Source organism: Rana temporaria, chromosome 11, assembly GCF_905171775.1.
Source record: "Rana temporaria chromosome 11, aRanTem1.1, whole genome shotgun sequence".
Lineage (NCBI taxonomy): Eukaryota > Metazoa > Chordata > Amphibia > Anura > Ranidae > Rana > Rana temporaria.
Genome location: NC_053499.1, coordinates 10,326,016 through 10,352,973, shown reverse-complemented (window position 1 = coordinate 10,352,973; position 26,958 = coordinate 10,326,016). Strand labels below are relative to the sequence as shown.

General features: G+C 47.1%; 1 protein-coding gene across 1 annotated transcript; it reads right to left on the bottom strand.

The window, feature by feature from the left end:
• Positions 1–4,483: 4,483 nt before the first annotated feature.
• Positions 4,484–26,958, bottom strand: LOC120917027 (apoptosis inhibitor 5-B). Its single transcript, XM_040328016.1, has 14 exons — positions 26,794–26,958; positions 22,122–22,283; positions 19,987–20,080; positions 19,724–19,789; positions 17,569–17,720; positions 16,030–16,236; positions 15,835–15,939; positions 13,073–13,162; positions 11,082–11,266; positions 10,822–10,915; positions 9,403–9,459; positions 8,342–8,418; positions 6,214–6,371; positions 4,484–5,302 (listed from the first exon to the last, which is right to left on the bottom strand). Exons 1-14 carry the CDS (start codon positions 26,860–26,862, stop codon positions 5,220–5,222), a joined length of 1,599 nt encoding a protein of 532 aa, XP_040183950.1. The 5' UTR covers positions 26,863–26,958; the 3' UTR covers positions 4,484–5,219.

Here is a 26,958-nt window from a genome sequence, read left to right as displayed (position 1 = left end):
TGGGTCCCCCACTCTCCCTTACATCACAATGCACCCCCCTTTCCTTATGCTGCTGCTGGGAAGAAGCTGGATGCATTGCTTGAAAGCAGAAAGTAAGGGTCTGGAGGACCAGAGGAGGGCTGCAGCTGCAGGAGAGGTGCGAGGGCCACATGAAATGGCCTGGAGGGCCGGATTCGGCTCTCGGGCCTTGTGTTCGACACCTGTGATCTATATAGCAGGGGTCTCCAAACTGCGGCCCTTTACTTGCCTTTATCCGGCCCTCAGGGCACCAATTCTCCCACTGATACCAGCAATGGGGAACTATCCCCCCCCCCCACTGATACCAGCAATGGGGAACTATCCCCCCCCCCCACTGATAGCAGCAATGGGGAACTCCCCCCCCCCCCCCACTGATACCAGCAATGGGGAACTTCCCCCCCCCCCCCTGATACCAGCAAGGGGGAACTTTTCCCCCACCACTGATACCAGCAATGGGGCACCCTCCTCCCACTAATACCAGCAATGGGGAACTATCCCCCCCCCCTTAGCATCGTCACGGGTCACCCCCTTCGGATCGGCACGCTATGCGATCCACGGATTGCCGCTGCGGCCATAGCATTAGGAAAGGCCGTGGCTTCGGCCTAACTCCGGCCATCTTGGTACACCCGGCGGTGGCCCTCCACTCGGTTTACACCCACAGAGGAGGAGCCCGCGCTCGAAGGACACACACGCTGCTGTCTAGTGAGTGGGGGAGTGACACCATTTTTTTGGCACCGGGTGGCACCAACCCTAGTGACGCCATTACAGTAGGGGGAATGTGGATATTACAGTCAGGGGGGGGGGAGATGTGGAAATAACAGTGGGGGAGGGAGATGTGGATATTACAGTGGGGGAGGGAGAGGAGATGTGGATATTACAGCGTGGGAGATTTTTTATTTTTTTTTGCCAATCCGAAAAATGATCTGATCCGAGGAACGATCCGAACCGTGAGTTTTTTGATCCGTTGCACCCCTACTAGACATGATGGGAATTGTAGTTCCTTGAACAACCGGAGGGCCGTAGTTTGAAGACCCCCTACCTTAACCAATAGGTACAAAACATTTGGCTTTTCCAATTACAATTTCTGGTGTAAGGTTTGCTCGAAGCAGACCCTCCATGACTTTTCACATCCATTGGGCAGAGTCTGCCAAAAAGCAAACCACCCCCAATTTGCCATGAAAGGTTCACGTGTACTGCACTTTGTGCATGCAATTTCTTGTTATTTTGCATGCCCCCCCCCCCCCCCCCAGGGAAAATCAAATTCCCTCAAGTGAAAGAGTCACATGACCAGAAAAGAAAAGCTGATAAATCAATCACGGCATCAAAAAAAAAAAAAAAATCTCAGCCATCTAAACTTCCACATCAGCAGAATAATCATTATAGGGGTAACATTTTATTTTAATCATTTTTTTTTCTCAGGTCTACCCATAAAACAGTTGGGAAGATCGGTGTAAAGCAGGGATATGCAATTAGTGCACCTCCAGCTGTTGCAAAACTACAAGTCCCATCATGCCTCTGGGTGTCATGTTTGTGGCTGTCAGTCTTGCTATGCCTCATGGGACTTGTAGTTCTGCAACAGCTGGAGGTCCGCTAATTGCATATCCCTGGTGTAAACCAAAAGTCCAAGATGGCTTAACAAAAATAGAAGTGGGCATTGGGGCCTAGTGAGATTATGACACGGCAACATCCTCTGACCCACAGTCAGGCTCACTTCAGTCCCAACTTCAAGTGATTGCCAGGGATTCAAACTTTTTTCTTCCCCAACAACAAACATGGTATATTTACACGCTCTGTGCCATAGTTTTACACAGAGCAGCCCCGATCCTCCTCTCCTGGGGTCCACCGCTGGCACTCCTTGGCTACTCCCCCCGCCGCCACTTGCTATGAGGGCCGGCTCTGTGTCCATAAACACACACAACACGGCTCGGCCCCACTCCCTCCTCACTGGCTGTAAACAACAGCACCAGCAGCCAATGGATACCGCTGCTGTCTCTGAGCCAATCAGGAGGGAGAGAGCTGAGAGAGTCTCTGTTCTTGTGCACAGTGCTGGATTGAGATCAGGCTCAGGAAAGTATAAGGGGGGGGGGGGGGCTGAGGAGGGAGAGCTACAATCATTTTTTTTTTTTAACCTTATTGCATAAGGTAAAAAAAAACCTTCAGAACCCCTTTAAAATTTTGTGGGCATATTTAAAGAGTAAGTGCACTTTATGATTGGCTCCTTTCTCCTGACCCCCTTCATGGACTCTGCATACCTAGATCCAATGACCATGGCCTCCACTCCTTGCTTCCATCCAACACTGAAACCTTCAATGTCCCAGCTGCGCCTGCACAATACGGCCCCATAAAACTTCCATTAGATCGGGGATATGCAATTAGTGGACCTCCAGCTGTTGCAGAACTACAAGTAACATGAGGCATAGCAAGACTGACAACCACAAGCATGACACGGAGGTATGATGGGACTTGTAGTTTTGCAACAGCTGGAGGTCAGCTAATTAAAAATCCCTGCATTAGATCATCCCCGGCATCGCCCCATAAAAATCTTTGAGGCTGCAAGGTGCAAGCACAGCCGGGACAGTGAAGACATGCAGGGCAGTCTTGTCCACTGCAATCCTTCGATCTTAGTGTGCCTCTGTAGAAGGGGAGAGTGGGGGTAAAGGTTACTTTTCTCATTTTATTTAGGAATCATCATTTAGGATTGATACAGCAATCGGTCCCACTCCGGCTCTAAGGGTGAAAACTGATCAAAACACCCCTGATCGCTCGGGTCTAAGAGCTGCATGAGTAGAGAGCTGGTGGCTGTCAGTTGCTGGCTCTCTGCTCTTCCGCGCTCACTGGAGCGCTGGACTGTGGAGGGGGAGGGAGCGCTGGACTGTGGAGGGGGAGGGAGCAGCTGGCTCAGGCTCTCAATGGTTCGCTAAGAGGCTGAGCCGGGTGCCAGTGCAGGCATATGGGCGGATCCTAACCACACGATAGCAATCTTTTCTGAGCCTGGACCGGCTGTGTGATGTCAGCCGACAGCGGGCTTCAGTCTGCTGAAAACGGACCACAGGAGTGCAGGATGAACTGCACTACCGTGATCCACAGAAGTACAGCCAAACAAGCTTTGGCTGTACTTCTCCTTTAAAGTGATTGTAAAGCTTCCCATCTTTTTAAATCACTAACATGTCATACTTGCCTCCACTGTGGAGTTCGTTTTGCACAGAGTGGCTCCGATCCTCCTCTTCCGGGGTCCCTTGGTGGCTCTATCAGCTCCTCCCCGCATCATATAACCCCCTAGGAGAAGCGCTCTCCCGGGGGGCCACTCGAGTCTTACATAGACGCGGAATGTAGGACCCGATGACTTGTCCTTAATGTTCCCCTAACAGGGAAGTTCCTTCAAGGACTGCGCAGGCGCAAACTTGCCGACGGTAATCTCCGAACCTCACCCGGTATCCAGGCTCATTCATTAACATCCCCGTGGATTGGAGGATGTTAAAAAAAAGAGCCAGGGGGCCGAGCGAGCGGAGCGAGCCGCCCGAGTGCAGCGAGGTCGTGAGGCCGACTGGCCACTTACCTCAAAATCCACGTCGCCCTGGATGCCGTCCGAGGTTCGGAGATTTCCGTCAAGAAGTTTGCGCCTGCGCAGTCCTTGAAGGAACTTTCCCGTTAGCCGGAACCATCTCGGCAGATCACATTGCGCCTGCGCAAGAACTTTCACGATAGCCGGAACCAGCTCGGCAGATCACCGGCCTCGTTTCCTGGGTCATTGGATTTGATCGCAACACAGCCATTGGTTCCCACTGCTGTCTATCAAACTATCCAATCAGGAGCCGAGAGAGAGGTAGCACGTCTTCGCCGAGAGATCGAAGGGGGTCAGGTGAGTAAAACAGGGGGTTGGGGGTCGGTCACTGTCAGAAGTTTTTTCACCTTAATGCATAGGATGCATTGGGGTAAAAAACACACCTGGCAATCAAGGGCCCTACAGCCCCCCCCCCCCCTTTTACTTACTTGAGCCAGTTCATCTGTTCTGCCCGTCCCTGGCGTCCTCTTCTCCATGGAGTGTCCGCATTGATCGGATAGATTGATGATAGCAGTGCAGCTATTGGTTCCTGCTGCCGTCAATCAAATCCAATGACACAGGCGCCAGGGGGGTGAGGCCAAGTCATGCACTTGGCGTCTATGGACGCCGAATGTATGACACAGGAGCGCGCCCGCAAGCTAAGCCCCTTGGGAGAGAGCTTCCCAGAGGGGGTTAGCTATTGCAGGCAGGAGCCATGAGAGCTGCCGTGGGACCCCAGAAGACGTGGATCGGGACCACTCTGTGCAAAATGAACTGCACAGTGGAGGCAAGTATGACATGTTATTTAAAAAAAAAAAAAAAAATAACACGGGAACCTTTAATATCACTTTAGGCGCACTTATCCTTTAAAATCAGCAATGGCAAATTTACAACATCTACGATTGGCTGAAAAATAAAGACTCATTCTCCCCAAAAAAGTTTTATATATATCCTTTTTTTTTTAAACAGCAAACGGCAGTTTGGTATTTGTCCACAACAAAAAGATTTCCATCTGTCTTGCATCCGTCAGGCAGATTTACATTTGGTAAAAAAAAAAAAAAAAGTCTAAAAAGTAAAAACGTAAAATTGGTGGCTATAATAATAATAATTCGGTTGCAAAATAATAAATAACGAGACAATAAAACATTTGCTTTCACAGCAAAAGGAAAACTTGGAAACGTAGCTGTAAATTTTATCACCTGCACACACATGCCGAAAACAGAGGAAAGGTAATTTGGCAACGACAACCGAACCGCAACTGTCAGCTGAGGGTCGAAAACGTTCAAACCAGGGTGCCAACGTGGCCTGAAAGCAACGTTCCTATGATCACTATAATGAGGTTATCTGCACATTCCTTTCAATTGATTCCCAGAGAGAAATGCGACTGCTACACTTCTGGATTTTTATTTTTTCAGGCGGGATATGTGCGTCGTTGTTTTGAGCAGATCCCTACGTGAAACATGGAAGCGGCTCAGAATCCGGTGTGTGACGCTGAAAACTACGTTAGGTGTACGAGACTGAAGAACGTCTGGATACAAAACGTACGTACAAAGGTAGAAAGAATGCTTCATGTTAAAAGTCCGTTGCCGGTGGCAATTGAAAGGAGGCATTGAGCAGTCCGTCAGTCAGCTGAGTGTCTCCATGCCGGGTCTCTCCTCTTCTAGTACATTCTTCCTCGACTGCGGTTCCCACGAGTGCCCCCCCAACCTCTTCCTCTGCCGCCGCGGAATCCTCCTCTCTGTTCTGTAAGATCCAAATTATATTAATAAAAAGGTCAGTGGGCAAGACAAGTTATTCCATTACAAGTACACCAGATCTCTACACAGTCCAAATATGTGAACTGCCAAAAATAAATCCTGTTCAGACTTACCCTCCTACTTGCATTTGTCCAAGCTGCAGCAATATAACTACAGTGGGACCTTGGATTACGAGCATAATCCGTTCCAGGAGAATGCTCGTAATCCAAAGTATTCGCATATCCAAGAGTTTCCCCATAGAAGTCATTGGAAATGAAGATAATTTGTTCCGCATTGACTTCAATGGCATGCAATACCGCACGTGGCCAGAGGTGGGGGCGCCGGAGAGCTGCGGAAAGGCCCGAGGACAGCTCGGCTGAACTCAGAAACCCTCAGGAATGTATGCCCAAGGTTTTCCAAGCACCCGCTCCCTATTTACACTTGGCTTTGAAGCCACAACTAGCTTCCCACACTAGACATGGTGGAACCGGGACCCAAAGAACTGGCCCGGGTGAGAACAGTGCTGGATCCCTGGACAGGTAAGTGTTCATTTATTAACCACTTGACCCCCCCCTTAGTCTTTAACCCCCTCCACGACCAGGGCATTTTTTTGCAATACAGCACTGTGTTACTTTGACAATTGCGTGGCGCTGTACCCAAATAAAATGTATGTAAAAAAAAAAATCCCACAAGTAGAGCTTTCTTTTGGTGGTAGTTGATAACTACTGCAGTTTTTTTTTTTTTGTTCATAGTGCAAAAAAAAAAAAAAGCCAGATATCAATGTCCTGACAAATTTTTTTTTCTAGCAAAATGCCCGACTAGACCAAAAGGTTTTCCGTTTTTTATATATTTGGTTTTATTTCATGACTGCCACGTTTTTCCACTCACAGATCCAACCATGGATTTCCCTGCACTCACCATAAGAGAACTCTCCAATACTTGCGCTGTATTTCCCGCTGGGTGGGTTGTAGATTTGTCTGGCGTCTCTTTTTGGTCCCATAATGGGCTTTTTTGGCGGTGAGGAGGAGGAAGAGGAGGAAGAGGATGTAGTGCTGTCTTCACTTGTTCTCTTTTGTCTGGGAAAAGAAAACGCAATTATTCATTAAAGTCACATACTGTACACAGGTCAGTCATCCTCCATTCTGGGCAAACTGCCACCAGAGCACCGATGTCAGTCAGAGGAACAGATTTCACTCTGGCGGTTAAAACCAACAACCAACCACACAAACAATAAAGGATACTTAATGAGCAGAAAATGTTGGACAGATAATCAGATTTCAACCATGTGCTGTGTCTATATATAGTAGTTCAAGGATGGGACCGGCATGGAAGTGTCAGAGGAGAAGGAGAACGAAAGAGAAGGAGAACGAAAGAGAACGAAAGAGAAAGAGAACGAAAGAGAAGGAGAACGAAAGAGAACGAAAGAGAACGAAAGAGAAGGAGAACGAAAGAGAAGGAGAACGAAAGAGAAGGAGAACGAAAGAGAAGGAGAACGAAGGAGAACGAAAGAGAAGGAGAACGAAAGAGAAGGAGAACGAAAGAGAAGGAGAACGAAAGAGAAGGAGAACGAAAGAGAAGGAGAACGAAAGAGAAGGAGAACGAAAGAGAAGGAGAACGAAGGAGAACGAAAGAGAAGGAGAACGAAAGAGAAGGAGAACGAAAGAGAACGAGAACGAAAGAGAAGGAGAAAGAGAAGGAGAACGAAAGAGAAGGAGAACGAAAGAGAAGGAGAAAGAGAAGGAGAACGAAAGAGAAGGAGAACGAAAGAGAACGAAAACGAAGAAAGGAGGAGCAAGGAGAAAGAGAACGAAGAAAGGAGGAGCAAGGAGAAAGAGAACGAAGAAAGGAGGAGCAAGGAGAAAGAGAACAAAGAAAGGAGGAGCAAGGAGAAAGAGAACGAAGAAAGGAGGAGCAAGGAGAAAGAGAACGAAGAAAGGAGGAGAAACGAGAAAGAGAACGAAGAAAGGAGGAGAAACGAGAAAGAGAACAAAGAAAGGAGGAGAAACGAGAAAGAGAACGAAGAAAGGAGGAGAAACGAGAAAGAGAACGAAGAAAGGAGGAGAAACGAGAAAGAGAACGAAGAAAGGAGGAGAAACGAGAAAGAGAACGAAGAAAGGAGGAGAAACGAGAAAGAGAACGAAGAAAGGAGGAGAAACGAGAAAGAGAACGAAGAAAGGAGGAGAAACGAGAAAGAGAACGAAGAAAGGAGGAGAAACGAGAAAGAGAACGAAGAAAGGAGGAGAAACGAGAAAGAGAACGAAGAAAGGAGGAGAAACGAGAAAGAGAACGAAGAAAGGAGGAGAAACGAGAAAGAGAACGAAGAAAGGAGGAGAAACGAGAAAGAGAACGAAGAAAGGAGGAGAAACGAGAAAGAGAACGAAGAAAGGAGGAGAAACGAGAAAGAGAACGAAGAAAGGAGGAGAAAGAAGAGAGAGAACAAAGAAAGGAGGAGAAAGAAGAGAGAGAACAAAGAAAGGAGGAGAAAGAAGAGAGAGAACAAAGAAAGGAGGAGAAAAGAGAGAGAACAAAGAAAGGAGGAGAAACAAGAAAGAAAGAAAGAAAGAAAGAAAGAAAGAAAGAAAGAAAGAAAGAAAGAAAGAAAGAAAAAGAAAGAAAGAAAGAAAGAAAGAAAAGGAGGAGGAGGAGAAGAAAGAAAGAGGCGGCGATAGAGAAGGCAGCGAAAGAGAAGTTGTTGTGGTTGGGGGGCACAACTGAAATCTTGGGGGGGGGGGGAAGCCCACCCAAGCACCTTCCTAGATCCAGTCATGCTCCACTTACTTAGCTGGAACCAACTAGTAGGAGTCCCTGCATGTTTCGCCAATGCCATTACAAGCACTGCATCCCTAGAGACATCAATGGACCCTGCTTGTCTGCATCGGACATGCCTTGGCCACATTAATAACCAAGTTTACAATTTTGTGGTTTGAGCGCATGCAAAGCCCTCTTGGGCCGCATTCAGCTCGTGAATTGGACAACACACCCCCCCCCCCCTTACAGCTTTTGTCGCAATCAGCACTAGATCTCTCCACTCCAATGTCAGACTCACCCGATATCTGCTCTCTGTACTGGCTTCCAGGACAGGGTCACTGTGCTTTTGTAGGATGGAGGATTATGGAACAAATCCTGAAATAAAACAAACACATTAATGTAACCTGCTAAACTATAAAGCCAAGGAGGCGAGAAAATATCAAAGTTCCTCCTAAATAGTAACAGTACCTCGCCCCCCCCCCCCCCCAATCAAAATACAAAAAAAGAAAAACATTTAAAGTGGATGTAAAGCCTCTCCTATACCCAGTGAAGAGCCTCAGATGATACACAGAGATAAAACAAATCTTCCAACATAAGTTTTACATGCATTAGGGATCCTCCGATTATAGGTGAGGCCGATTTTCGGCAGCTGTTATTCACTTTTTTTTGAACGGCCACAAATGTACCCGATATTGCTCCAAGGGGTTTTATTGGGGTGATGCGTGCAGCCGCATGCATCGTTCTTTAGAGCGAACAGTCAGCTTTATTGTAATAGCAACCGATGCGACTCAGCAGCCACTCGGTTGTTATTACAAGCAGCGGGAGGGGACATATATAGCGCCAAGAGTTTACACAACGCTTTACAATGTATAGGGGGGGGGGGGGGGCAGCACAATTACAGTGCAGTTCAATACAGAAGGTACAGGTAGGCTAGTGAGTTATTGCGAGTGGCTAGTCACAGATTTATTAATAAACTGCCTATATGGTTTTAGGTGGGTCTTCCTGTTTCTTCTTCTGTATATTTTGGTGGAACATCTCAGGTTACTGGTTGGGAGACTCGAGTGACCATTAGTGAAGCTCTGGTGGAGATACTGGTCCTTCTACAGACAGTATATCAATCTATATAGCACCTTAATGACTGTGTAAAGGCTGCACATGATTTGGTAAAAGCCCTTTTTATTCAAGGTGGAGGTACACCCAGGTGGCGTGAATTTCGGATTGAAAAGATCCTTTTACATCCGGTTTCTTCACAGATTTGGACTTATTTGGGATTTTATATATTTTTTTGATACACTAGTTTTGATTAACACCGGTCACTTTTAGCACATCAAGATTGTTACATATAAAACAATCACTTACCTTGATTAAAACATTTATATTGTTGGTAATTTTCAAGGCTACCACTTTGATTTTGTTCTGTACAAAAAAACAAAAACAAACACACATTACTACTTTGAGCTGGTGATGGCTGCAGTATAGCTGCTAGGAGGAAAAAAAAAAAAATAGTACAGAGCAGGTCTTTTAGCCGTTATTTAGTGAACAGATGAAACTTTATTTATATATATATATATATATATATATATATATATATATATATATATATATATATATATATATATATATATATATATATATATATATATATATATATATATATATATATATATATATATATATATATATATCAGGGCTGTGGAGTCGGTAGATAAATGTTCCGACTCCTCAGTTTTATGTACTTCCGACTCTCCGACTCCTCTGTATTAATATGCGAATGTATTTTATACATTCCTTGAGGGAAAGAAACGCAACCTACCACAGGACTACTGGCTGGGAAGCCAACAGTCTACTGTATTGCACAGTTTAAGCAAAAGACAAACACAATGAAAACAATCAAGTGGCTGGATAGTAGCAGCAGGCATAAACATCAGGAACAGGATCTTTACCAGTTCAAAAATACAAACCACATTATTTGGTTGTTTTAGAACAAAAACAAAGCTTATCTATAATGAACCAAAAACAAAATCTGCAAAACCTAGAAATGGTTTATATTAATCTTGAAATGTAGTTCTAGGCTTAGCAAATGCAAATCAATTCAATGTAGAGTTCTAAGGAAGAGAATTGCCTCTGCCAGATCCTCTTTCATAGAGGCTCTTAAGTCAGACTTTATTATTTTTAGGGCTGAAAATAATCTTTCGACACTGACTTGGGTGGGTGGCATTGCAGTAACTATTCTGGCCACATCACTATCGATCTCTGGATAAACAAGGATGGCTTCTTCAACAGTAAGTTTTGATGAGCGATCATACTTTTCAACTTCTTTTAGTGCTTTATAAAACTCCTGTTGGAATTTTTTTATTTGGACACTTACTGGTTCTCTAACATGCGTTCCCTGTAAAAGCAGAACACAACACTATGGAAAGTATAAGTATTGCAGCTCCTAATTGTGTGTTGCGTGCCATATAGTGAAGCACATGAAAAGCATGCTTCTTCACGGTCACTTAACGTGTTCGTTTTGCGGTTACGTGAGGCACTGCATGCATTGGTCTTTATTCTTACAGTAGAGAAGTCATTAATTATAACTTTTTGTGAATTGGGACATTTAAACTTGCTTTTTTTTTTTTTAATTCCAATCTAAATTTAGTAGGAGTCGGAGTATTGTTTGCCGACTCCGAGTACCCAAAATTTCCCCCGACTCCGAAGCCCTGATTTATATATATATATATATATATATAAGGCAGACGAGGGCTAAAAATCAAGGTATCTGCAATAGATTCTCACCTCTTCTGTTTTTAAGGCCTCCCCGGATTTCCCCTGCAGGGCCAGGCGAAGCTGTCTAATGTACACCTGTAATCCTCGGGCAAAGTACTGTAACCTGGAGAACAGAAATGGAAGCATTTAGCGATACGTCATTATACAGATAGTTCATGTAAAAGAAACCTGAACACCCCCCCCCAATCACCCAACCCCCCTCCCCATCACAATCATCCAGATCTGAAAATAACCGTAACAATTACTTTTTTTGTGGTTATAATATTCACCTGATTTTGAAGTCTTTTAGCTTCTCAGCATTCACTTTGTCACCGGTGAGAAAATCTGGATTCTTGCGTCCAAGTTGGTGGAAACTGAATAGTAAACATTCCACGTAGCTGAACTGGAGTTTTGGCTCCTCGTTAGCCGAATTTTCCCCGTTTTCTATTTCCTCCGGAGGAAGCGGCATGTATTCCTGGTAATGCAGAGAGGACAATGGTAAGAAATAGGCAGAGGAGATTTAAAGTGCATGTGAGCGCAAAAAAAGAAGAAAGAAAGTTTTTTTACAGGCATCTGTAGAACATCTGCAATATATGCACATTTAGGCATTTTTTTTTTATCAGCTTGGTACTCTAGCTCAGTTACTATTGATGTAGACAACCCCGCCCTGGAGCAGCATCTCCAAAGTCTGCACTGTACAGTGGCCAGCAGGGAGGACTATGTCCATCTAAAGCAGGGATATGCAATTAGTGGACCTCCAGATGTTGCAAAACTACAAGTCCCATCATGCCTCTGCCTTTGGGTGTCATGCTTGGGGCTGTTGGAGTCTTGCTATGCCTCATGGGACTTATAGTTCTGCAACAGCTGGAGGTCCGCTAATTACATATCCCTGATCTAAAGGGTTGCTGAGGATGTGTTCTTTCACTCATCACTTACACACTCATAGCTAGATTCACAGAGAGTTACACCGGCGTATCAGTAGATACGCTGTCGTAACCGAGTCTACGCCGTCGTAAATTTAAGCGTATTCTGGAAACCAGATACGCTTAAATTAGGCCAAGATACGAGCGGCGCAAGTCTCCTCTGCATATTTACGCTGGCCGCTAGGTGGCGCTTACGTTGAGTTTGGTGTAGAATATGCAAATGACTAGATACGCCGATTCAGAAACGTACGTGCGCCCTTTGCAATTAGTTACGCCGTTTACGTTAGAGATACGCCGGCGTAAAGATAAAGCTGGTCCCTAGGTGGCGCAGCCCATGCAAGGTATGGACATCGGAACAGGCCTATATCTTTTTACGTTGTTTGCGTAAGTCGTAAGCGAATCGGGCTGGACGTAATTTACGTTCACATCAGAACGGCATAATTTGGAGCAATGCACACTGAGATATGTCCATGGACGGCGCATGCGCCGTTCGTAAAAAACTTCAATTACGTCGGGTCACGAGTAATTTACATAAAACACGCCTAGACGTCAATCATCTAACCTCCGAATAGGAACGCCCACTCCTGCAGAAGCCGGGAGGGAAAACAATAAAACGGTATGTACGGCAAAAAAAAAAACAGCATACTGTAGATGTCGGAAATATGCTGGATGTAATGATAGATGTTTTTTAGGGTGAACCTCCACTATAATGCATTCTGGGTAAAAATATTTCTGCAGGCAGTTCCTCCTCATACTTCCCCAAACTCAATCCAGCGCTGTGCACGAGAGCAGAGGCTCTCCCTGCTCTCTTCCTCCTCATTGGCTTAGAGAGAGCAGCGGGAGCCATTGGCCCCCTGCAGCTGTCAATCACAGCCAGTGAGGAGGAAGCAGGGGGTTAGACCAAGCCACACGCTGTGTCTTATGGACACAGAAGAGCCGGCTTGTGAGAACACACACGCACACACACACACACACACACACACACACACACACACACACACACACACACACACACACACACACACACACACACACACACACACTAAGCAGCTTGCTATGGGGGCACTTGTCAAGGGGGAGGGGCCAGGATCGCCAGCAATGGACCTGAGAAGAGGAGGATAGAGGTTGCTCTGTGCAAAACAATTACACAGAGCAGGTTAGCATCTCTTTGTATCACCCGAGTCCAGTCCCTTCACTGCGTACATGGGAGGGGTTTTGACCACTTTAAAAAGGAGGTTTGGTTTTAAAACTTTCAGAATTATTAATCCCGCACCAGAGTCCCATCAAATACTTTAGCAGAATACATTTTAAAATCTTAAATCTTATAATATCAAAAACAAATCTGAAAAGTTACTTACCAAAAGCTTCTCAAAGAGTTTGTTTAAATTTGATTCAAGTTTCTCCATGTCTCCGCAGTAGGCGCTCATCTCAGCCAGAAGCTTCAACACCTGAAAAAAATTTGAGGAGTTAAAGCAAATTATAATCTAAAAACGATAATATATTGGGAAAACTTAAATCTGTGTTTTCATACATTTGGGCCAACCTATAAAATGTGGACAGAACAAATAGGATACAATAGGTGTCAGAGACGCCAGGTTTCAGCAGCGGAGACAGTGCAGTCAATCCAGAAAACCGTTGTCAGGAGAAGGTGTGGCCAGGTGATGACAAACTACAGGCCACACCCCCTGCAGCAGCATCTCCTCCCACTAGAGGGCAACTCTGCTCTGAATTCAGGAGCAGTGCAGCAGCGTTGCCACACAATCAAAAAAAACAGTATGCATAAGCTGCACTTTATTGGCAGGATCATCAAGTATTTGTGACTTTGCATGGAATCTAAAACAAAAATGTAAGGCCTCATGCACACAGGGCGCTTTTAGCAGCGTCAGACTTTTTTTTTTTTTACAGCTTCAAATTGCCTCTCAATGTTATTCTACTTGTCCATGCACACACAGGCTTTAAAGGAGCTGTAAGTGGTATATGCGTTTTCAAGATGCAACAAAAACCCCAGGTCCAGCATGTTCTGGAGCAGCAGCGCTACAGCTGTAAAAAAAAAAAAAACCTGACTAAACGCATTTTAACGCTGTATACAGCATCAAGCATTTTTAAGCTGTAGTAATTGGTTTTGGGGGTGGAAAATAGAAGAGGGGAGAGAAACGCCGCTAAACGGAAACGTGGCTTAACATGCATTATCGCAAAACGCTTCTAAGAGCGCGTTTTTACAGCTGCCTTTTCCTGGCGTCGGTACCGGCTTTGCACCTCTTTTTAAAATGCCCTGTGTACATGAGGTCTTGAGCGGAGGTAACCACCACTTGATCACTTGTACCTAAAAAAGGTAAGCTTACCTGTAGGTATAAAACAAATAAAAAAAAAAACATGCACCGTTTAGAAGATATTGACAATTTCTTCAGACGATAACATCACCAGTGCATGCGCACTGTGCTCTGAAGCAAGTGAACACTGAATGTGCCATCAATCCAGAGTGCCGTGTCACAATCGCAACTCTCATGCACGGAACTGAAGTCATTGCAGCTCGGCCATTCAAATGGCTGGAGCCTGCGAACCTGGGAGGAAGATTGGGTGTAGATGGAAGGCCGGTTAGTGGTGACAGCGCACCTCTGGAGGGATACCTTTTACGATTAAAGCGATTGAGGTCACTGGCTGTATCCAGTGTGAACATCTTCTAAACTGTGCCCGTTTAGGTGATATTCATTTTGCCTACAGGTAAGCCTTATACATGTAAGAAAACAAAAAAAAGTGGACTCTACTACCCACTTAAATTATTTTTCCTACAGGTAAGCCTATAATAAGGCTTACCTGTAGGTATAATGAATATCTCCTAAACCTGCACAATTTAGGAGATATTCGCTTTGCATGCAGCCGCTGACATCAGCAGTGCATGCGCTGTGAATGCCTGGCAGATGCTGCCGGACCTTGTCAGGAAGAAAACTCCATTGCGCATGCACAGGAGTGACATCTCGGCTCCGGGCCACTCACAGCGCCGAAGCCACGAACCCAGAAGACACGCCGAAGGCAAAATGTCAGCTCCCTCGGCATGGACCGGGATGAGATACCGACACCTCATTCTAAGGCAAGTATTTCATAATGAGCTAGTACAGGGGTCAACAAACTTTTCAAACAAAGGGCCAGTTTATTGTCCTTCAGACTTGAGGAGGGCCAGATTGTGGCCAGCAGGGGCAGAAAATATCACGGGCCCAGCATCAGTGAGAATATGGCCTCAGGGTTGGTGGTCAATAGGAGTAGTGTCCCTATTAGTAAGGCCGCGTACAGACGGTCGAACATGTCCGCTGAAACTGGTCCGCGGACCAGTTTCCGCGGACATGTCCGACCGCGTGTACAGCCTAGCGGACAGGTTTGCAGCGGACAAAAGTTTCTTAGCAAGCTAAGAAACTTGTCCGCTGGAAACATGTCCGTCGGACATGTCCGATGGTTAGTACACCTAATCGGACATGTCCGCTGGTTATGACGTGTAACCAGCGTCCCGAAATCCCGCGCATGCGTCAAATTGATTCGACGCATGCGTGGAAGCATTGCACTTCCGTGTTTGAGAACATCGGTGTCTTCTACGTCATCGCGTTCTCTGTCCGCAGGGATTTTGGTCTGATGGTGTGTACACACATCAGACCAAAAGCTCCCAGGAGACATGTCCGATGAAAACGGTCCGCGTACCGTTTTCATCGGACATGTCTCCTTGTGTGTACGGGGCCTAAGAGGAATAGTATCCTATCATTGGTATCGTGGAAGAAATAGTGCCCCATTGTTGGTGTCAGTGGGAGCAATAGTGCCCCAAGGGCCGGATAAAGGCAAGCAAAGGACCACCACATCTGGCCCTCAGGCTGCAGTTTGGAGACTCCTGGGCTAGTATACTAGCACATTATGCCATTTACTTGCAGCCAATGATCTTCCTGCATTGCATGGAGAAGCAAAGCAATCTAGTGAGGACATCACTGGGTATAAAATAAGGTATGTAATGAAACTAGAAAGGCCGGAAAGGAACCGGAATTTGGAAAGGAGCCATTTGGTCTTCCGCTCCGTTTTGGAACATCGGAAGTTGTTAGAATAGTAAAATGAAACCCACATCAACAAGAGTATACACACTCACCTCCAACTGGACATCGATGCCCTCTGCTGGGCTGGTCAGGGAACTCAGGATGGGAAGCACTTGCTCACAAAAGTAGGTCATAAACTTAGTGGAGTGGACATTTTTCTACAAAAGAAAAAAACAACAACATTAATGTTTAAAAGTCATCACAGTGCTTTATTCTGTTCCCTATGAACAAGGAAAGAAAATACTTACAGAAAAAAGTGGCACAGCTTGCCGCATACACTGGAGGAGGCGATCCACAGAGTCGGGGTCTGCGGGGTTGAGGGTTTGATAGAGACCCGCTTGCTCAGATACTAAATCTACCAGCTGCTGTCTGCCGCTGACTGTCTGTAATGTCTTCAGAGAGGCCAGGATCTTCATAAACAGGACAAATTCCTCCCCGGTGACATCATCCAGAACCTGTGAAATGACAAAAGCAATATATAAAACAAACATGAACATCAGACACAAAACACACATTATATGTACTTTTGTAGTCTATTGCAAGATATTGTATTTAGAGTAGTCTCTCTCCAGTAACCAAAAAACACTTCCCAGTAGCCAACATCCAGGAAAAGCTTTGCGGTAAAACAAACATGTTCTACTTACCTGCTCTGAGCAAGGGTTTTGCACAGAGCGGCCCCAATCCTCCTTTTCTGTGGTGCCCTGGTGGCACTCCTGGCCCCTCTTCTTTATCGGGTGCCCCCACAGAAAGCCGCTTTCCCTGGGGACACTTGTGCGGGTGCATTTCTGAGCCCTGCTGCTGCATCCATAGACACAGACAGCAGGACTCGCCCCCCCCCCCCCCCGTGTCACTGAATTTGATTGACAGCAGCTGGATCCAATTGCTCCTGCTGCCATCAATCTATCCAATGAAGACCCAAGACAGCGGCTGGAACCGCTGAGCTCGTGCTAATCGCTGGAACGATTGGTTTCAGGTAAGAAAAGAGGGGTGGGTGGTGGTCTGGGAGGCATGTGAAGTACAGAAGGGTTTTACCTTAATGTAAAGAATGAGACTTTACAACTTCTTTAACATACGAACTGCAGAGAGGAGGGGGGTGAGAAGAGAGGGTGCGAACAGGCGGAGCTTCTACTTTTGGGTGGAGCTTTGTGTCCCTTTAAGGCACGAGATATAGCACAGTGCTTTTGCCATATCAATTGTCCCTTTCTATGTTGTACAATACCTGGTTGATCCTGCCTGTTCCCGTTTAAACCGACCACGTTTATCATGGCCGCTGATCAGGATAGGGTGGTCAGATTACTCGCCTGTCCTCCATCTCCCCCTACAATTTTCATAGTCTTATTTTTTTCCTGATCTCCTCCCCTCACCTTTATAGATTACTACTATTCCCTGGCAGCTGCTGCCACCCCTCCTCGCCTATGATGCCAATGAGAAGAAACTGAAACCAGTTCTCACAAGGTCATAGTGACAGAGGAATAACCATCCCCCCACTGGAGACCCTCTGCTCGGGAGTGAGAACAAACCACCATGTGACCGCATGGAAGAGCTCCAATCTAAAACAAACATACTTAAAAGAAGATTTTGCAAAAAAAAAAACAAAAAAAAAAACCACACACACACACACACCATTACTATTGCCCCATAAGAGAATGGATAATGGGAGTGCGTTTGAGACTTTACAACCACTCTAAAGAAAATATGAGCGATAATCGCTGCCCACATGCAGGCATACCTGGATAAATTATCAATTTTTCCCATCTACCCCTCCATTATCTGTGTGTATAGCTTACCTTCTTAGATTCAGAAAAAATGTAATCTTCCACCTCTTTAGTCATGACATCTTCAGGAACGGTTTTCATTTTGTTAGCAAGAAACTTGATGGCCCTTTCCCGTACAATGTCTTCACCTTGAAGAATCTGGCTGTATAATCCTCCGAGGGTGCCTGCACAGAACAAGCAACGTATTTAATCAGGGTGGAACACGCACCCCAATCTTAAGAGGGCAGTTTCAGGAATAAAACATTTTTTAAATAAACAACTTTGAAGCAAATTAATGATCAATGGCTATCTGCAGCCCGATTATTGCCCTCAATGCAGCCCGATTATTGCCCTCAATGCAGCCCGATTATTGCCCTCAATGCAGCCCGATTATTGCCCTCAATGCAGCCCGATTATTGTCCTCAGTGCAGCCCGATTATTGCCCTCAGTGCAGCCCGATTATTGCCCTCAATGCAGCCCGATTATTGCCCTCAGTGCAGCCCGATTATTGCCCTCAATGCAGCCCGATTATTGCCCTCAATGCAGCCCGATTATTGCCCTCAATGCAGCCCGATTATTGCCCTCAGTGCAGCCCGATTATTGCCCTCAATGCAGCCCGATTATTGCCCTCAATGCAGCCCGATTATTGCCCTCAATGCAGCCCGATTAACGCTTTTTTTACTGTCATTTGCAGCCTCACCATCTCCCTCACCAGCAGCCAGAATCAGGAAATCAGAGCCGTCATCTCCTCTCAGCTCTCATGTCTCACACACACAGTTCCGCCTCCGGCATCGGACCAGCTACTGTGATAGGCAGAACACTGCCGGTGGCGGAACTGTGTGTGTGCAATACGTGAGCCGAGTGAAGAGGAGATGACGGCTTGGTGAGGTACAATGTCAGCTTATAACACACACCCCTGCTTTGCCCCCCATTTTCAAGGGAAAAAGTGCGTATTATAAATACAGTATATTTCTTATATCCTATGATCAGCTATTTGATCTTTCATTAACCAAGCTGCCGACCGCCTTATAACAGATTTAATGCTACAGGGCGCCGGATCACATAAGATGGGAAGGGTTGGAGTTTGTGTATAAATAAATTCCATGACTTTTAGTAAAAGCACCTCCCACCACACACATTATATATATATATATATATATATATATATATATATATATATATATATATATATATATATATATATATATACATATACACACACACACACACACACACACACATACATACATACATACATACACACACACACACATATACATTAATATATATATATATATATATATATATATATATATATATATATATATATATATATATATATATATATATATATATATATATATATATATATATATATATATATACATACACACACACATACATATATACACACACACATATATACACACACCCTTTGATCGCAGACAAAATCTCCTGCGCTCAAAAGTAATGTGACGGTAGTAGATAGCACCTAGAATTTCTATGGCTCCCGGTAGATGCACAGGCCTTGCTGCCTTCCAAGGCTTAGGAGAAAAGGTACTCTGAAGAAGAGGGGTTCGCCCCTCGAAACGCGTCATCCACCTGGAAGGTTCTCCGGCGTGCCAAGCACGTTCCCAGTGACCTGGTCGCTTTGTGTCTATTATGGAGATGATCTACTTTGTGTACAAATAATGTAAACAGACTGCAGTTCCTCAAAGTTCTGCACCAAAGACCCAACTAAGTGCAGCAACACGAATGACAGAATCAAATAATGGATACTAAACATGGGGAGAATAAACGCATTTGTGCTGCCTTTTTCACAGGCCAGGTGACTGACTCATCTTGTTGCGTTTTTGGCCACGTTTTTTATGTATATCCATAGGGAGGTGCTTAATTGTTGTGTTTTTTTTTACTGCACCAATCAGGATTTTACTAAACACGTCAGTGTGAAGATTTCCATAGGATTGCATGGTCACAGATTTTTCTTTCGCTTTTGTTCTTAATGCAAAAGCGGAAGAAAAAAAAAAAACGGATCAGTGTGAAAGCAGCCTCACCTGAGACGCGCTGAGTAAAAATAAAACAAGTCAAAAGAAATTTTTTTTAGGCTGAGCCATTATTGCCACGATCGCCTGCCGAACTGGTTCCTCCAGCACAGAACGTATTACCAGAAGACAGACACTGCTCTTACCTTTGGCATCAATTTTGAATATGCTCAGCAAGGCGTTGTTCACCAAGTTAAATTCTGCAGAGTCATCTAAAAACAGGAAAGATTATAAATACAAAACTTGATGGTATAATATATATAAAAAAAAAAAAAAAAAAAGAAAAAAAAAAAAAGGAGGGTCACAGAAATAAATTTGCATACAATCCTAGAAAAGCAGTTGTATGAGTGCACACAGATTTCATATGGCGAGGCTTATCCTAGTGACCGATTCCCGATTTCCACCATACCTGACTGCAGAAGTTGCGCCAGAATATCTGCCACCCGTGGAAGGTTCTCCCCCGTTGCAAACTGTGATAGTTCTTTGATCGCTTGTCTCCGGATCTATTAGAGTAGAAAAAGTTGAGTCAGTTCAGGATTATTATTGGCCGTCACAATGGCTTTGAATCCAAGGGCGAGAATTACTAAAACTGGAGCAGCTGTGCATGATGACTAGGGTTGTCCTGATACCGATACTGAGCTTTTGCGGGAGTACTTGTACTCCCGCAAATGCCCCCGATGCCAGATCCGATACTACCCCCGCATACCGCAACGCCCCCTAGTTAATCAGCGTGCGGGGAACATTACAGCTTTCATTTGAATAGCTGTCTGTTCCCCGCCACGCATAGACACTCTTCCCTTGCTCGGGTGATCTGCACTTTGATAGACAGATCACCCGTCCAATCCCGAGCAAGGGGGAGTGTCTATACGCGGCGGGGAACAGACAGCTATTCAAATGAAAGCTGTAAGGCCGCTTTCACATTGAGGCGTGCAGCCGCGGTGACGGTATAGCTACGCTATTTGTAGCGCGGCTATACCGTCGTATTTACCGCGATATTCGGGTGCTAGCGGTGAGGTTTTAACCCCCGCTAGCGGCCGAAAAAGGGTTAATACCGCCCAAGTTGCGGGCGGTATTACCGGGCTTTCCCATTGATTTCAATGGGAAGGCGCGGTATAGGAGCGGTGAACACACCGCTCCTATACCGCGGTAAAGATGCGGCTAGCAGGACTTTTGGTGCGCTCCTGCTAGCGCACCGCTTCAATGTGAAAGCCTTCGGGCTTTCACATTGAACACTACAGGGCATGATTTTTCATGCGGTATAGCAGCGCTATTTTTAGCGATGCACCGCATGAAAAACGCCTCAATGTGAAAGGGGCCTAATGTTCTCCGCACGCTGATTAACTAGGCGGCGGCATCTAGGTATGGGGAGACATGGCTGCATCTGTGGGGGGACACATTTAAAAAAAAAAAGTATCGGTATCGGCGAGTACTTGAAAAAAAAAGTATCGGTACTTGTACTCGGTCCTAAAAAAGTGGTATCGGGACAACCCTAATGGTGACCAATCAGCTTCTAACCTCAGCTTGTTCAAATTAAGCTTTGACAATAAAACATGGAAGCTGATTGGTTTCTATGCAGAGCTGAACCAGATCCTGCACGCACCAGTTTTAGTAGGGTTTTTTTTTTTTCGTGCAACCCACAAAAAAAAAAAAAAAAACTGTTGTGATGGTGAACCTCGGCACCCCGGATGTTTTGGAACTACATTTCCCATGATGCTCATGCACTCTGCAGTGTAGTGGAGCATCATGGGAAATGTAGTTCCAAAACATCTGGGGTTCCGAGGTTCTCCATCACTGGTGTAGTGTTTACCCGGCTGAAGACTAGTCAGGTTTAGATTGGAATTTAACAGACTAAAAAAGGAGCGAATGAGTTAAAGCGGAGTTCCAACCACAATTAGCATTTTTTAAATGTATGTCCTTTCATCCTGCGTTTTTATAATATAAATCTGGTCACTTACTATTTTACAATCCGCCGCTGATCCGCATAGATATTCAAAAAAGATAGTTTATAAAACTATGTCCACACCGTTGTCATTTTGCTTGTGGGCATTGTGAAGCCTACAAGCACTTACTTCCTGGAAGTCTTGGATGGGGAGTGATAATTGGGTAGCGCACTGCATCCTGGGAAATGATGACACACATTTCCCAGGAGCATTAGAGGGAGATGATATCAGGATCCTAGGTGATTCCAAAGGCAGATTTCGTGGGACTGCATAGCAACAGGCATTTCCAGATGAGTAAAAAAAACATTTTTCTTTACTTTTTTAGGTCTAATGAGCACAATAATGAAAACAAAATTGGGATGGAAACTCCACTTTAAGTTGATTGCGAATACCAACACTGTAATGAACATCTTAAGATAAAAAGTTTGCATAAAGAGATCTAAAGAAGTGTAAAGAACAGAACAGGTCATGTCCTCCCATCCCCCAAAACCAAATCACACATTGATGCAAAGCAGCTGCACAAAGCACCCCTCCCCCCAGTGCCCGGTGAACCTGTCTATGTGAAATCAATGGCACAACATCAAATTGTCAGCGTGGTTCATACCGACACATCCTCGTCTTCACACAGATCCAGTTGGGCATTTATGGCGGCGTCGGCCAAATCCGGGAAATGTTTGAAGAATTTGGGAATAAACTGCGCCGCCAATCTCTTCTCCTTCGCTTCGCCTTTTACGCCATCCAGGATCACCTGATAGGCCGCTCTGTGCTGCAATACAAAAATAAGGAAGTGTTAACAGAACGATCTCTGAGGTCTGTGTGTGGAAAACGATCGCTGCGCAATTATCTCACCAAATATGGGCCGGAATGTGGGAGGGGAGTGTGAAATGTTTCTATTTCTTGCCTTGTGAGGAGGGAAGTTTATTGGACAGATCACTGAAGGCCGGGGGGTGCAGATTATGGCCCCCGGGGCACATCCGGCCCGCAGCTAGAATCATTAGCGTATCCTCAGATTCAGTGAATGGACCGAGGAATCCGATCAGTTGGTCTCTGATTTAAAGGGGTACTGCAATGTGAAAAGGCTTAGGGGGGCGAGCGGCGCAAAGAAGGGAGGGGAGGCGAGCGGCGCAAAGAAGGGAGGGGAGGCGAGCGGCGCAAAGAGGAGAGGCGCAAAGAAGGAGAGGCGAGAGGCGCAAAGAAGGAGAGGCGAGAGGCGCAAAGAAGGGAGGCGAGAGACGCAAAGAAGGGAGGCGAGAGACGCAAAGAAGGGAGGCGAGAGACGCAAAGAAGGGAGGCGAGAGACGCAAAGAAGGGAGGCGAGAGACGCAAAGAAGGGAGGCGAGAGACGCAAAGAAGGGAGGCGAGAGACGCAAAGAAGGGAGGCGAGAGACGCAAAGAAGGGAGGCGAGAGACGCAAAGAAGGGAGGCGAGAGACGCAAAGAAGGGAGGCGAGAGACGCAAAGAAGGGAGGCGAGAGACGCAAAGAAGGGAGGCGAGAGACGCAAAGAAGGGAGGCGAGAGACGCAAAGAAGGGAGGCGAGAGACGCAAAGAAGGGAGGCGAGAGACGCAAAGAAGGGAGGCGAGAGACGCAAAGAAGGGAGGCGAGAGACGCAAAGAAGGGAGGCGAGAGACGCAAAGAAGGGAGGCGAGAGACGCAAAGAAGGGAGGCGAGAGACGCAAAGAAGGGAGGCGAGAGACGCAAAGAAGGGAGGCGAGAGACGCAAAGAAGGGAGGCGAGAGACGCAAAGAAGGGAGGCGAGAGACGCAAAGAAGGGAGGCGAGAGACGCAAAGAAGGGAGGCGAGAGACGCAAAGAAGGGAGGCGAGAGACGCAAAGAAGGGAGGCGAGAGACGCAAAGAAGGGAGGCGAGAGACGCAAAGAAGGGAGGCGAGAGACGCAAAGAAGGGAGGCGAGAGACGCAAAGAAGGGAGGCGAGAGACGCAAAGAAGGGAGGCGAGAGACGCAAAGAAGGGAGGCGAGAGACGCAAAGAAGGGAGGCGAGAGACGCAAAGAAGGGAGGCGAGAGACGCAAAGAAGGGAGGCGAGAGACGCAAAGAAGGGAGGCGAGAGACGCAAAGAAGGGAGGCGAGAGACGCAAAGAAGGGAGGCGAGAGACGCAAAGAAGGGAGGCGAGAGACGCAAAGAAGGGAGGCGAGAGACGCAAAGAAGGGAGGCGAGAGAAGCAAAGAAGGGAGGCGAGAGACGCAAAGAAGGGAGGCGAGAGACGCAAAGAAGGGAGGCGAGAGACGCAAAGAAGGGAGGCGAGAGACGCAAAGAAGGGAGGCGAGAGACGCAAAGAAGGGAGGCGAGAGACGCAAAGAAGGGAGGCGAGAGACGCAAAGAAGGGAGGCGAGAGACGCGCTCGCCCCCTCCCTCGGACTACAGGAGTCAGGACACCCACTAACACACAGCTCCTTTCTCTATCTGCAACGTAGAGAGCGTCCTGACTCTCCTGTAGTCCAAGGGAGGGGGCGAGCACAACACTCCACACCAGGGAGAAAGCCTCGCATTACTGTGTGGAGTTACAGACAGAAGAACAGGAAGTGAGGATTTCTCAGAAGAAATAAGGACATTTAAAGGCAAAATGGAAGGATGAGGTAAGTGAAGGAGGACTGCACTAAGGTAAAGGAAGATATTTAGGGGAAAACATTTTTCCTTTACAATCCCTTTAAACCAGATTTGTTCATTTATAAAATGAATTTATTTTTGTCCAATAAATATTTGTAAAATATAAATCGTGGCCCTCGTACTGAAGATCTGTGAGCCCCCCCCCCCCCCAAGGTGAACAATGGGGATCCCTCTCTGCAGACATTGTATGAGTTGTGTACAACTTCCGGACTCAGCGATCTCCATACACATTGTACAGCACTGAAGACTTCTTCATATTTCCTCTTCTGGTTGAATGTTCCCCAGAATGTGGAGTTATTTTCTCTATTGCTGAAATATTCTCTCATTCTTCAGGTTGAATGTTCTTCGGGCTGATCACTCTTAGGATGGAATGTTGGGGAATGATACATCCACCCTGTGAAAAGCACCCGATAGAAACTGACTTCTCACATTACAAACATGGAGGAGGAATATTGTGCGATTTCTGCCCGGATGGCGAGACATTCGCAGCGCAACATTTCTATAACCTGAACTCCAATGTGATGGGAACTCGGGAACGGGGCAAACGCATCCCACGTTCCCAACCTTCATCTACCGCCTGCACCACCACTGCCCGCCGCCTGCACCAACACTGCCCACACACCGCCGCCTGCACCAACACTGCCCCGCCGCCTGCACCACCACTGCCCCGCCGCCTGCACCACCACTGCCCGCACACCGCCGCCTGCACCACCACTGCCTGCACCACCACTGCCCCGCCGCCTGCACCACCACTGCCCACAGACCACCTGCACCACCACTGCCCACAGACCGCCTACACCACCACTGCCCACAGACCGCCGCCTGCACCACCACTGCCCGCCGCCTGCACCACCACTGCCCGCACACCGACACCACCACTGCCCGCACACCGACACCACCACTGCCCGCACACCGACACCACTGCCCGCACACCGCCACCACCACCACTGCCCGCACACCGCCACCACCACCACTGCCCGCCGCCTGCACCACCATCACCACTGCCCACCACCATCGCCCGCCTCAACCACCACTGCCCGCTGGACGAATCTACTCCTCAGGACAACAGAACTCCCCAAATTACTCTACTCATCTTTGCAACACATTGGCCACAGGATAGAGGTGTGTGTGATGATGATGATAATGATGGGGGTGTGTAACAGAAATGTGTGATGGGGAAGGGGAGTACAGAAGTGTGTAATGATGATGGGGGGCACAATGATGGGGGGAGTACAAGATTGTGTGATGACGACAGGGGGGGGGGGGGTGTTGGATGATGACGACGGAGGGCGGTACAGAGGGATGTAGAGGTGATGGCAGGACTTCAAGGGTGTGTGATGGGGGGGTACAGGGGTGATATATCTGGGGGTGTGGGGGCGACATGGGGATAACTGGGTCAGGTGATGAGGGGGGTTCAGGGGTGTGATGATTTTGGGGGGGGGGGTGGGGTAAGGGGACATGGGGGTGTGGCAGTGATGGGGGGTGTAATGATGATGTGATGATTAGGGGGGGTAAGGGGTGGAAGGTTATGGGGGTGACATGAAGGTAATTGGGGGGGTCACAGAGGTGTGACGATCGTGTCACAGGGGGAAGGATGATGATGATGGGGGGGGGGGGGGGATAGGCACAGGAGAAAAATAATGATAAGGAGGGGGGTGTAATGATAATAATGATGGTGGAGGTCACAGAGGGAACAGGATGATCATTAAAGAGGGGGCACACAGGAATGATGGGGGGGTCACAGGGGTGTGACGATAGGGTCACAGAGAGGACGGGGGGAGGATAAAAATTGGGGGGGGGGGTAGGCACAGAAGGAAAATGATGAGGGGGGGCAATGATAATTGGGGGGGGCACAGGATGATAATGATGGGGGAGGTCACAGAGGGAACAGGATGATAATGATTAAAGAGGGGGCTCACAGGGATGATGGGGGGTCACAGAGAGGACAGGGGGAAGGATGATGATGGGGAGGGTAAAAATTTGGGGGGGGAGGCACATGATGAAAATGGGGGGGGGTAATAATTGGGGGGGCATAGGATGTTTATGATGAGGGGGGGTAATAATTGGGGGGCACAGGATGATTATGATGGGGGTCACAGAGGGAAAAGGATGATGATTAAAGAGGGGGCTCACAGGAATTTTGGGGGGGCACAAGAGGATGATGGGGGGTGATGATTATGGGGGAGGGGCACAGGATGATTATGATGAGGGGGGGGTAATGAAAATTGGGGGGGGGCACAGGATGATTATGATGAGGGGGGGTAATGAAAATTGGGGGGGGCACAGGATGATTATGAAGGGGGGGGTCACAGAGGGAACAGGGTGATGATTAAAGAGGGGGGGCAAACAGGAATGATGTGGGGGGGGCACAAGAGAATGATGATGGGGGGGGGGTGATGATTATGGGGGAGGGGCACAGGATAAATGATGATGGGGGAGGGGTAGAGGCACAGGATGATTAATGACGAATGATGATTGGGGGGGGGGGCGGAATTGAGTGATTATACCCGGTATGTAGTCGGTGTTTCCCCTAGAAATGGACACATCGGGAGGCCCTCGGTAGATAAGTCCCGGTAGGTGATGATGAAGAGTCCGGTCAGATTCTCCCCCTCCCCCCCCACACCGGACCCCCCTTCCCCCGCTCTCTCACCTTGCTGATATCGTCCTTGGCGTCGGCCAGGATGCCGTAGTTCCGGTAAAGCTCCTCCACGGTCGGCATGGCGATCTCACAGCGACAATCCTCCGCTCTACGAGTGCGCACCTCTCCGACCAACGACTACACAGGCGGGAAGAGCAGAGCGGAGGAGGCGGGACA